Raw genomic sequence first — 11,458 nt, forward strand, 5'->3', positions numbered from 1 at the left:
GTTCTTAATAGATTCTCTATGTTTACACTAAAAGTTTACTTTCTACAGATTCACAGTTTTCCTACCAGATACTCTGATGTGTGTGCCTTCTACACTTGATCAGCTTCATGGACACTATAATGTGCCCTTCACCCTTCAACTCTCCCCCAACAACTCTCACTAGTCCAAACCTTCCACCCTTTGAAGCATACAACTCCTCCGGCAACGGAATCCGAACCCTCCCCACACACACTATCCCGTCCGACGTCCCCGGCTCCGACCAGGATCCATGCCTGAGCACCTCAACATGCAAGAACTTGACATCCCAGAACCTGTTAAGTTTGACACAACACTCCTCGTCCCAAACAGGGTTTGGCAGTCCCCAAACCCTGTTTGTCTGAATCTTCTCTTCATCCGGCTCAATCCATGACTCGGCACTGTAAATCCTGTTATTGACCAGAGGGTATGAGTTTGGATTGTCCAACCCTTCTGCACGGTGAATCTCGTACTTCAACGCAATGTCATAGTTTAGATTGTTTGTGAACAGATGTTGTCTTGGTCTGAATTCTAGATAAAGATCATCATCATCGTTGATCTCGGCCTTGTTCTTGTTCTTGTTCATCTTCTCCAAATCAATCTGTGCGAAAAGTAAACAATCAATCAGTGTAAGTAAGATAAAAACATAGTCAATTGATTGGTTAGAGAAGAACTTTGTCCATTGCTTCTTGTCTTTGGTCAGTTTTCTTTGTATGTGTGTGTTATGGAGGAGGGAAGCAGCAGCAAAATTGAGTTTGTAGAGTTGATATATTATATATATGTATATATATCAGAGTCCTAATTGAAGAGGCAATGTCAATCCTAATAGAGTACCCCCTACTTAACTAATAAAAGTGTCTTACAATTGAATTAAAACATAAGAGATATGTTTACAATAAAATCCAATTATAAGGGTGGTGGTTTGTTTCCGATTATGAATAGGCATAAAATTTATATATATATATATATATATATATATATATATATATATATATGAAATTAATAATTGACATCTAATTCATCTGCTTTCTTAACAATTTATGTATATGTGGGAGTCCTGGGGGATATTTTCTGCCTCACTCAAGACCTCAAGGTATTGTGCCCTCTAGACCGTAGGAAAAGTTTTTTTTTTTTTTCAAATATGTGTAGACTGACAAGCTGGGGCGGGCTCAAGCCTTTGCCAGATACCGACCACGACCCAGAGCACAGGCCTTAGCCAAATACCAACTACGGCTCAGAGCGCACAATACATTGAATGAGGCGTAAAATTTCCCCACATTATATAATTTACAGTACTTATCAAAAATATTATAAACCAATTTGATTTTGAAAACATTAAAAATATAAATAAATAATTTTTGAGTTTAGAAAGCTGGACGAAGCAAACAGTGATGAAAGAAAAACACAAGACAATATATATTAAAAAGAAATACAAGGGTCTTTGAAATTCACATAAATCCCATAATCTGGAATTATTCACAATCAGTATTACACGAGAAACCTGACCAGAATTTTTTTTTTTTTGTACACAGTTTCTTTTCCACTGGAGTTATTATGCGAATATAATCAGAGATTTTGCTCCTACACCAGTCAGCAGGAACTTCAATCTTCATATTGCTCCAAATCAGCCACATCTTCCATCCTAAAATACAAACATCCACGCTCTGAAGTGCTCGACCAGATAACGATATGACTGTTTCACAACTTACATATACTGATACAAACAGGTTTCCAACTCAAGAGTTACATAGAAAAAAGCAGAAGTCAGAAATATGTATAACCAAGCCAGTCTAAAACTGAGATGTGGGTTGGAACAAAATTAATGTACCTAACTAAAGTTAGACCGAAACCTTGTATAGATTTAGCCATACGAACTCAAGAAAGGCATAACATAAAGCCTCTAAAGCTGAAAGTTCTTTAGACCTTGATGACTGTCGTTGGTTTTTTGCTTGTCAAGGGGCATTCTGATGCATGGTGGTTGTGCATTTCGCCGTCAAAGGATAGCTAACTGCAGAAAATCTAGAATTATAGGCATCCATGGCATATCGATGATATATCTATATCACAACTTCCAAAAGAGAGAGAGCGAGAGAAGCACGTCCATGCAAGAAAGCACGCCACACAAATTCAGAGTGGATGAATCAAATCACACGATCATCAAATAACCTTACCTTTTATAAAATCAAGCAAGAGGATAATATGCAGTCGGAAATTCCAATGTGGTAAATCTAGGAGCAACTACACAGAGCTGCTCCTAAAGACAGGATCAAATATAAGTCATGGTAATTGATGTAATCATGAATCTAGTCGATACTATGCAATGGGAAAAATATCCTCACACTTACTTTCATAGTTGTTCACGAATATAAGTCATTGATCTCGACATGGATCCCAGCGTATCTCTTGACACCTGAAATTTTAATTCTGTTTCTCCAGAAGTTGTCTTCGTATCCTGGAGCTGAGAATCAAATAAAAGGTTGAATTTAGATAATAGAAAAGCTTACAAGAACCTTACACCACACACATAAGGCTCAAATACACCATGTCTAGATCAGCAACAAGCCTCACCCTTTTGGTGGCCAGAACAAATCGCATATATTTCATCCCACATTAATCTTTAGTTAGACTTCAACTAAAGCATAATTATTGTTGATGAAAAAAAAGGCGAAATGATCTAAGTTTGGCTAATGTGACTAATATGAACACATATAATCTAGTCTAGTCGATAAATGGATACGCAAAAATTTTCAAATCTCTGCACCTTAAGATTGATCATTGCAACTCTATTTCCTGGTGCTGAAAGCTGCTGACTGATGTAGGACATGGATATTAACATAGGCTCCAATGCAGCCCTTGTTAGCCTAAATTGTACTTCGGTTTCTCCCGGGGGATTTTTCCCATAGTCTTGTAGCTACAGCAGACATCAAAGAAATTAGAAAATCTACAAAAGTAGCAACACTGGAATAAGTAAGGAAATCTGTTCTGGTTGCCAGTTAAAGAGAGTTCTTAAATTTAAATGTGATACACAAAAATAATAATCCTAATTATGTTTTAAGGGTTTACGTAGAAAGCTACAGATGATAAACAAGAGTCTGTAGGAAAACATATTAATCTCCTCCAGTACAAGGTATAAATCAATTCATCTCAAGATATTAACATAGTACGAATGAAATATTACCAACTAAGCAAGTCATTGCCCTTAAACAAAACTACCAACAGAAAACCATGAACTTCACAGCTAAATATCTCATAGACAGGAGAACCATGTATACCTTCAAATTTATGACAGCTACTTTACCAGCCGATGCTTTATCTTCTATAACCCATGTCATAGACTTAAAACAGGTTAGAACCACCTGCACCAGTATAATAAAGCATCAGAAAGATATCAGTAACTTTAGTTTTAAACAAAACTTCTGTGATCATCATTTAATGAGCCAAAGTATAGAAGCACCAACAACAATGCTAATTTGCTATTTACCGTCTTATCTGTTTGGCCACCGTCACGATGATAGGACACAGAAGTCATACTGGGATGATCCAAATCAGTAACTGGAACTCCAACATCATTGAGGTTAAAGCGATGTGGCATTGCCTCTTGCCAAGGCCACAATGATGGGACTGTCTCAGAAGCTGGTGAAAAGGTTTTCTTGTTACAATCTTCCTGGCTATTTCCACCACCATGGGAGGTAGGAGGCGCAATTTTAGCAACATTCTTCTTCATGGCAACAATTTTCTTCCAACCCTCTCTTAAAGCACCAATTGCTGCATTATAAGTTTCTGTAGCAATTGCTCCTTCCTCTGCATATTTAATGGCTTCCCGACATAGATTGTTAAAGCGGAGAGTAAGAGTGTCAATACAATGGGGATCTACAACTTTTTCATCTAACCCAGACCAGGATTTGGCATTCCTTGTCCATCGTGTCAATATGTAATGCGATGGAAGGGTAAGAACATTTGTTACAGTGAATACGGTTAATATGTGCCTACAAAGAATGCCTGAATACTCAAACATCTGACAGCTGCAATTTGCTTTCATCTCAGACTCAGAGACAGTCATAGAGACTATGAATGCCTTATGATCATGCTCGTATTTTGCAACCCTGTATTTACCTGTGAACCCATCATCCTCAATCTTATTTGCTGTATATACAAAAGTTTCAACTAGCTCCTCTTGAAATTTTGCAAATACTTTCTTGGTGTAGACGTTCGATGCCTGCTGCTCCATTGGTGATGGTGTCTTTAGCACAGGTGTGGTGTGAATTGTATCATAATCTGCCTCCAGTTCCTTTTCCAGAGAATGTTCAAGAGCCCTTTCATACTGCTTGAAGAACAGTGGCACTGTTGTCTGCTGATTTACATATCCATCAAAAAAGGAGCAAACCCCTTGATTTGATGAAAGTGCAGCAAAGAAAGAGCTACGAAAATAAACAGGAGCCCACTGTTCTCGAGCATTATACACTGCCTGAAGCCACTCGTTTTTTTGGAGATCATATTTATCAAGCAAAGTAACCCAAGATGATTCAAAATCTTCAATTGTATCAGAAAAATTAATACAGCCATACAGCTCACCATACAAGGAAGGGTGAGCAAGATATATGTGCCCCAACCTTTCTTGGCCTTCTCTCAGAATATGCCACTTGCAAATGCAGTGACGAGTTTCTGGCAACACCTGAGCTACCGCCACTTGTATGGCTCTATCTTGGTCCGTGGTAAGAGAAACAGGAGGCTGGTCATTCATAGCTGATAGCAATGTCTTAAATAACCAAGTAAAGGAAGACTCTGACTCATCAAGAAGCAATGCACAGCCAAATAACACCATCTGACCATGATGATTCACCCCCGTAAAAGGAGCAAATGGAACCTGATACTGATTAGGTCTATACATTGTGTCAAAAATAACTGCATCTCCAAAGTGGCTGTAAGCTGTTCTTGATCTTGCATCAGCCCAAAATACATTAGTCATGCAGTTATTATCATCGAGTTGTATGGCATAATAGAAGCCGGGGTTTTCTGCCTGCATCTTCTTAAAATAGTTTAGAAGATTTTGAGCATCTCTTCCAAGGTTTCTTTTTCGGCTAGGAAGTCTAATGTAGTTCATAGACCCAATATTCTTAGCTGGACGATTGGGTTCTACAGGGGACACATTTCTAATGCGGTTTGGTTCGGAAGACACATGATTGGCATCCATAGAAATATAAACATCATTGGTGGCATCCAATGTTTCAGTTGCATTCTTTGCAGTACCAGCAAAATGCCTACGTGGTCGCAGGTAATGGACCCTACTAGGCGAAACAAGCGAATGATTATGATTTTCCACAAACTTAGTCACAATCCAATTGTCTGAATCTTTTCTTTCTATCCTCAGCATAGCATTGCAGCTTTCAACGTTCTTCCTCTTAAAAACCTCTCTGGAACATGCAAACTCCCAAGTTACAATTGGCCCATCAGGCTTAGTACGGTCGAATTTGCCAACATGGATGCTAAAACCAGCATGCCGAGAATAAGAATCATAGAAAGTCTTGGCAGCATCTTCTGATTCAAATTCCATGCCCACGTGTGGTTTGGGACCCCCCTCCTCATCCTGATTCATTACCTCAGAGTCTGTAGAATTCTCAATTATATTCTGTTTACTACCTTTGTTGGATTCAGAATTTACTACTACATGATTGTCTGCACTTTCCCCTTCCACATCTATCACTGAAACATCCATTTTTCGTTGAGTATGTAATATCAATACGAAATTTGTGCTTGCTTGGACACACTATAACCAGTTTTTCATGCTTTTTCCAGTGCAAGCAAATATGACATGCATTACGAATCTACCCCAATTAGCCACAACATCTGGGAATATATAAAATAAAGTAATTAGCAGGCATGTACACACTATATACCGTTAAATTTAGAGTTCAGAAGACAACATTGAGATGAACAATTAAGAAAGGAATGACCGAGATGAATATTTTAACTAAAAAGAAAAAATATATTGTTCCTACCAAAAACAAGTAGTATCAGGCTATCAGCAAAAGGAGTGCCGGTATTGTACTTAATTATACTTGAGGGATGAGTTTTGTAAAAGGAGATAAAAGAAAATAGAAGAAGACCAAAATTGAAAATTAGAAGTACATGAGCAAACCTTTCCATTGCCTATTCTTACAAGCCATTATCCATGATACATAGAAAAATTGGCAGTCACATTACATCACGTGCAAATACACATTAAATCAAATATGAAGCAGAAAATACAATCTATAAAGGCAAAATTGTAATATACAATTGTATCAACTTTTTTGTGGAATCCAACTCCGACTGATTTTTCTTAGGGATTCATACAGCCAACCCTAATTTATTTAGAATAAAAGAATTTAATGATAACTATTTGACTTTTTTGAAAAATACCTCAAAAAATTCCAAAGGCTAACAACAGGAACAAGAAATAAAAAAGATTCTAAATATAAAAACATGAAATCCACCAAATGTGGCTAATTTTAGCGTCTGTTTAATTTTTCCATCCTCTATAAGCTGCATATTGTAAGCCAATATTCACATTTTCCAGGAGAAATTAAATTAAGGCAACATCTAATGTAAGAACTAGGTTGAGAAATAATGCAACCCACCAGTACCCATCTTGGAGAAAATTTGACTTCATGGGTATAGACGAGTTTTTAGGTATTCTGATTAAACCCTTCCAACAAACCACTAAGAAATTGCATAATCATGATAAATTTTAGCCCAAAAAAAGGCTTTTGAAACCCAATTCAGCAGTCAATATTACAACCAAAAACGAGAAATCATCTCAGTTACTACCAAAAGTGAAAACAAGATCACACATTTCAACAAATACTAGAATATTTAGGTCTAATAGAGCAAAAGAGAAGAAGATGCGAGAGAGTTTCAAAGTAAACGCACAATAGATATCTGAAAAGAGGCAAAAATCACGTACCAAGAAACGGAGGCACAATTCAGGGTTGCAAAACAAGTGGAATTGTATCAAGAACCAAATATTCAAGAAAAAATCACTCAATTCTGTGTGCGACTCCCACAGACTCCCACAGAAGATCAGTTTTTCAGTTCGGGTTCTTCCTCTGGTTTTCTACTTCGCGGCTCTCTGTTTCGCCATTTTTTTTTTCCCGTGAATCAGTTTTGGTAGTGAGTTAAAAGGCTTCGATCCCACGAAGGCCCAGTCAAAATGGGCTGCTTATAGAGACTGAGAGAAACCCCATGTGATAAAATTAAGGCCCTCACAACAAAGGCCCAGTAAGAATCTGTTTAGCTTAGTCAGTGTAATTGAGATTTTGAGATAAGGAGAAGCCCATTACCATTGTAAAGGCCCATTTCATATCTTGTTAGCTTAATAATGTGGCTATATATATAGCCCATGACCCATTATAGCACAAAAGGAGGACCAAATACGGCCCATCAATTTTTTTTTCTCAATATGTTGTATTGTAGACTTGTTCACTAGGATTTTTTTTTTTAATAGCGAGAAACTAAAGCCCTAAAACAACCATATTGAATCTCGTTCTACATGATAAGCCTTGGGAGATAAGTCTCGACGTTCCACATGCATCATGCAATTACAAACCTTTTACCCCATGGGAATTGCTCTAAAAAAATTTGTTGGATGTGAATTATAGGTGATAATGACTTAACTTTGAAATATTACATTAATACTATACATGATAACCCGACAGGTAAGTTTGCTCGTTCCACATGCACCATACAATTACAAATCTTTTCCCCCAAGGAATTGCTCCAAAAAAGTTGATTGAACGTGAATTAGGTGAGAAAGACTTGACTTTGACTTGTTACATTAATGCCATACAATCTATCTAATATGTGGAGAGAATTGACCAATTCAAATACTCTCGTATTTGCGCGAATAGCTTATTAGGTTTGTCTCATTAAATTAACCCTAAAAACCACCACTTCCTCCTAATGTGCGGTTATTTTGTAATTGTTTGGAAAAACTAGGGCATTTAGGATTGACCATTACCCTCGTGACGGTTTTACAAGTCCCCTAATAAATTTCAATTGATTTTGCACACAAAAAAACCAAAAAATCCCACATAGTAACTGACATTGATACAAGCCAACCAAGCACCAAAAGATATACACACACATATACATATAAACTTTTAAAAATCAAATTTAAAAAAGGAAATTTGAAATTCAGAAAAAGCCAGCATGGACAAACAAATTTGATTGGCAGCATGGCTGCACCATCAAGCCAAGTGTGGGGCATTAAACTAACTCAACTTTAACCCTACATTTAACCCATGGTTAATACTCAATACCCTTCTTTTAACTCACTCACTCACTCTTGTGTTCTTGTTCTTTGTTCATTTCTGAGATTTCTTCTCCCCCTCCCTCTCCTCCTTGTTTTGGTAAACCACTCTTGGTTACCAAGACACACCTCTCTCCTCTCTCTCTATGTCAAAAAGTCTAAAAAAATAGTCCTAACCATACCTAAATCTCTCTCTCTCTCTCTCTATCTCTTATTCATAAGTCCCTTTCCTTATTATTCTTCTCCTTCACTGTCAATGCAACATTACTAATTGAAACAAATGAAAAGGTCACCTACTACTTCTTCTTCCTCCTCCTCCATTTCCTCTTCTTCTTCTTCTTCATCATGCATTGTTGCGTCTAGAATTCATGATTCTGACCAACCCATCAAGCCAACCAAAAAACCCAGAAAGAAAAATCAAAATCAAAACCAACACAAATGCAAGAATGCCAATTCTAGTACTCCTAATGCAGGAAGCAAGAGAAGCTCCATCTACAGAGGAGTCACCAGGTATTCAATTAATTCTCATAAAACCCACTAATGATTTCATATTTATAATCACTTTTGTGTACATTGGTTTGGTGAATTTGCATGTTTGGTTATCTGGGTTGGTGATGGAATTCAATTTTACAGGCATAGATGGACAGGGAGGTTTGAGGCTCATCTTTGGGACAAGAGTTCATGGAACAACATTCAGAACAAGAAAGGAAAACAAGGTGAATGAATTCTTTATTTTTTTTTAATTTTAATTTCATATTTATTAATCAATAAATTCAAGGAGATTTGTATATATATTTTTGTTTAACTGATTAATTAATTAATTAATCATATATTTTAATGGTTCTGACTGTGTTTGTGTTTTTATTCATGGTAACCTCTGCCCCTGTAACGTTCACTACCACTTTTGTCTCTGCTGGCTTAGTATATCTGGGTAAGTTTTCATAATCTTACTTAAATCAGATCCATTTATTTTTTTTAAAAAAAATTATTATTAATTAATTGAATAAATTAATTGCAATTGCAGGTGCATATGATAATGAAGAGGCTGCTGTCAGAACTTATGATCTTGCTGCCTTGAAGTACTGGGGGCCAGACACCACCTTGAATTTTCAGGTCCAAATCTATGGTGTCGTTTTCGATTACGAAAAAAAATATTAATCTCAATTTGTTTAAGTGAAATATATATAATGCAGATAGATAACTACACTGAGGAGATTGAAGAAATGCAGAAGGTGTCCAAGGAAGAGTACCTGGCTTCGTTGAGGCGGCGCAGCAGTGGATTTTCTCGAGGAGTTTCTAAGTATCGCGGGGTGGCTAGGTACTTCACTTAACCTAATTAGTAATTATTACAATAATTAGTTTTGATTAACAATGGATTTGAAGTTAGGTTAATTTTGGCAATGTTGGTTTTGAACAGGCATCACCATAATGGGAGATGGGAGGCAAGAATTGGTCGAGTTCTTGGTAACAAGTATCTCTATCTCGGAACTTATGGTAAGCTCTCTTTCCCCTATATCGTACTCTCGGAACTTTGGTTTGAACCCCTAAATCCATATTATGAGCAGATTTAGGTAGAAGAAAATCATGATTGAGTTGTTTTAAGTGTTTTGTTTGGCTTGAAATAAACGAGTCCAAGATTGTCACCATGCGAGACTGACTAGAACCTAATTTTGAAACCATGATTTGGGTCAACAATACAAGACATTATTCCAACCACAATACAAATCATTAGTGCATATATGTTCTATATTAAGATTGTGAGTATTACAATTGTTAGCAGCAGTAGTTCAACGTGAATTCCTCTCCACACTGGTAAACAGACTCAGCACGAGTGATTAAAACTGCACGGAAACTGCAATGACTTCTACTACAGGGGCCCTTAACCCAGAATGTTAGGTTGGGTATTTTTGTACGATAAAAAGTGTATCTTTTGCGCGAAAAGTGATACGTACCTGGTCTTGTTTGTGCTACTCAAGTACACCTGGTAGTACTTGCATAGTTGCATTTCGTGCTAATCCACCCTAATTTTCTAACCCTCCAAATCATGTAATGATTTCAAGATCTACAGTGCTGGTCACATGACTTGATATCCAGTCACGTGATTTCTAATCTCTATGTACATTGCTTTACAAAGTTATCTGCAATGTATCTAATCATAAAGTTTACTTTTTATAGAATCTTTGATTAATTAAGACAATAATAGGTCAGATTTGGTTTCCTAATTTGTTTATTTTTGTTTAAAAAAAAGATACACAGGAAGAGGCAGCAGCAGCATATGATATGGCAGCATTAGAGTACAGAGGAGCAAATGCAGTGACCAATTTTGACATTAACAAATACATTGAGAAGTTGAAGGAGAAAGGCATCCATATTGTTCTTGATCATTTACAAGAACCGATCGCCAACTGCTCCTCCGAGTCATCCGAAGAAGCCGAAGCTGAAGTCGAACAACAGGACCAGCAAGAATTAGCCTGTCAACAACCTGAACCAGAAGCAGGAACTCAAGATTATCCTTGCATAGAGAATTCTGCAATGGCACCTCTCATGGACTCGGACGAGATCGCTTGGAGCTTCTGTATGGAACCGGGGTTCAACCCGTTACCGGTCCCCCAATTTCCCCTCGAAACCCCAGGCGAGTTTGCCGGTTTGTTCGATGAAAGTATTGGTTTCGAGGACAACATTCTTGACTTGATATTTGACAGGAATGTCGACGGGGAGGACGCGGGTTGTGTGGTGGAGAATAATGGTAAAGAGAGGTTGAACTCCTCACCATCCTCTTCAACAACCTCAGTCTCTTGTAACTATTCTGTTTGGAAAGAGTAGGGGGAGTTGGGATTTGTTTGATGGTCTTGTTTTGAGTTTCTGTTGGTTTCTTGGTGTCCTTTTGTCCTTTTTTCTTCTCTGTTTTCATTTTTTCCCCCTTCTTCTGTTTAAAGCAATGAGAATAGGAGCAAAAAGATGGTGAGTTAGTTGAAAAGGTTCTTTGTTATACATGTGTAGTTGAGCTAAATTAGATCTTTCAAATTCATCAATCCAACAATCCTAACAAATGTTAACCAAAGCCATGCCCTATCCATGGAATTGGGAATAACTCCCATCTGAAGGTAAATTGCAGTTTTTGCGCCATGTGCAACTACAGAGCAGCATATACTCTCA

General features: G+C 37.3%; 3 protein-coding genes across 5 annotated transcripts; 1 reads left to right on the forward strand and 2 right to left on the reverse strand.

The window, feature by feature from the left end:
* Positions 1 to 28: 28 nt before the first annotated feature.
* LOC119981048 lies at positions 29 to 691 on the reverse strand. Its single transcript, XM_038824010.1, has one exon. It carries the CDS (start codon positions 599 to 601, stop codon positions 62 to 64), a length of 540 nt encoding a protein of 179 aa, XP_038679938.1. The 5' UTR covers positions 602 to 691; the 3' UTR covers positions 29 to 61.
* Positions 692 to 1,407: 716 nt separating this feature from the next.
* LOC119980968 (protein FAR1-RELATED SEQUENCE 3-like) lies at positions 1,408 to 7,138 on the reverse strand. 3 transcript variants are annotated; one of them, XR_005463971.1, is made up of 7 exons: positions 6,959 to 7,138; positions 3,497 to 5,859; positions 3,288 to 3,371; positions 2,777 to 2,926; positions 2,361 to 2,473; positions 1,939 to 2,023; positions 1,408 to 1,657 (listed from the first exon to the last, which is right to left on the reverse strand). XR_005463971.1 is itself a non-coding variant. In XM_038823881.1 (6 exons), the coding sequence occupies exons 2-5, from the start codon at positions 5,726 to 5,728 to the stop codon at positions 2,363 to 2,365; spliced, it is 2,577 nt and encodes an 858-aa protein (XP_038679809.1). In that variant the 5' UTR covers positions 5,729 to 5,859; positions 6,959 to 7,138; the 3' UTR covers positions 1,408 to 1,657; positions 2,361 to 2,362. The 3 variants fall into 3 exon arrangements, 2 of the variants coding, with proteins under 2 accessions (XP_038679809.1, XP_038679808.1); XM_038823881.1 differs by lacking the exon at positions 1,939 to 2,023; XM_038823880.1 differs by having other exon boundaries at positions 1,408 to 2,023.
* A 1,363-nt stretch (positions 7,139 to 8,501) lies between these two features.
* On the forward strand, positions 8,502 to 11,193 carry LOC119980969 (ethylene-responsive transcription factor WRI1-like). Its single transcript, XM_038823882.1, has 7 exons — positions 8,502 to 8,812; positions 8,936 to 9,018; positions 9,225 to 9,233; positions 9,327 to 9,415; positions 9,496 to 9,620; positions 9,720 to 9,796; positions 10,551 to 11,193. Exons 1-7 carry the CDS (start codon positions 8,583 to 8,585, stop codon positions 11,123 to 11,125), a joined length of 1,188 nt encoding a protein of 395 aa, XP_038679810.1. The 5' UTR covers positions 8,502 to 8,582; the 3' UTR covers positions 11,126 to 11,193.
* The last annotated feature ends 265 nt before the right edge of the window (positions 11,194 to 11,458 follow it).

This window comes from Tripterygium wilfordii, chromosome 16 (genome assembly GCF_013401445.1).
Source record: "Tripterygium wilfordii isolate XIE 37 chromosome 16, ASM1340144v1, whole genome shotgun sequence".
Lineage (NCBI taxonomy): Eukaryota > Viridiplantae > Streptophyta > Magnoliopsida > Celastrales > Celastraceae > Tripterygium > Tripterygium wilfordii.

What these genes read in the sequence shown, in the direction of transcription:
- LOC119980968 (XM_038823881.1), bottom strand. Translation starts at nt 5,728, where the DNA reads ATGGATGTTTCAGTGATAGATGTGGAAGGGGAAAGTGCAGACAATCAT. An exon ending in GTGGCCAAACAGATAAGACG is followed by an intron (nt 3,372 to 3,496) that starts GTAAATAGCAAA and finishes ATACTGGTGCAG; the next exon opens with GTGGTTCTAACCTGTTTTAA. An exon ending in TTGCAATGATCAATCTTAAG is followed by an intron (nt 2,474 to 2,776) that starts GTGCAGAGATTT and finishes TTTGATTCTCAG; the next exon opens with CTCCAGGATACGAAGACAAC.
- LOC119981048 (XM_038824010.1), bottom strand. Translation starts at nt 601, where the DNA reads ATGAACAAGAACAAGAACAAGGCCGAGATCAACGATGATGATGATCTT.
- LOC119980969 (XM_038823882.1), top strand. Translation starts at nt 8,583, where the DNA reads ATGAAAAGGTCACCTACTACTTCTTCTTCCTCCTCCTCCATTTCCTCT. An exon ending in ATCTACAGAGGAGTCACCAG is followed by an intron (nt 8,813 to 8,935) that starts GTATTCAATTAA and finishes TCAATTTTACAG; the next exon opens with GCATAGATGGACAGGGAGGT. An exon ending in TCTCTATCTCGGAACTTATG is followed by an intron (nt 9,797 to 10,550) that starts GTAAGCTCTCTT and finishes TTTAAAAAAAAG; the next exon opens with ATACACAGGAAGAGGCAGCA.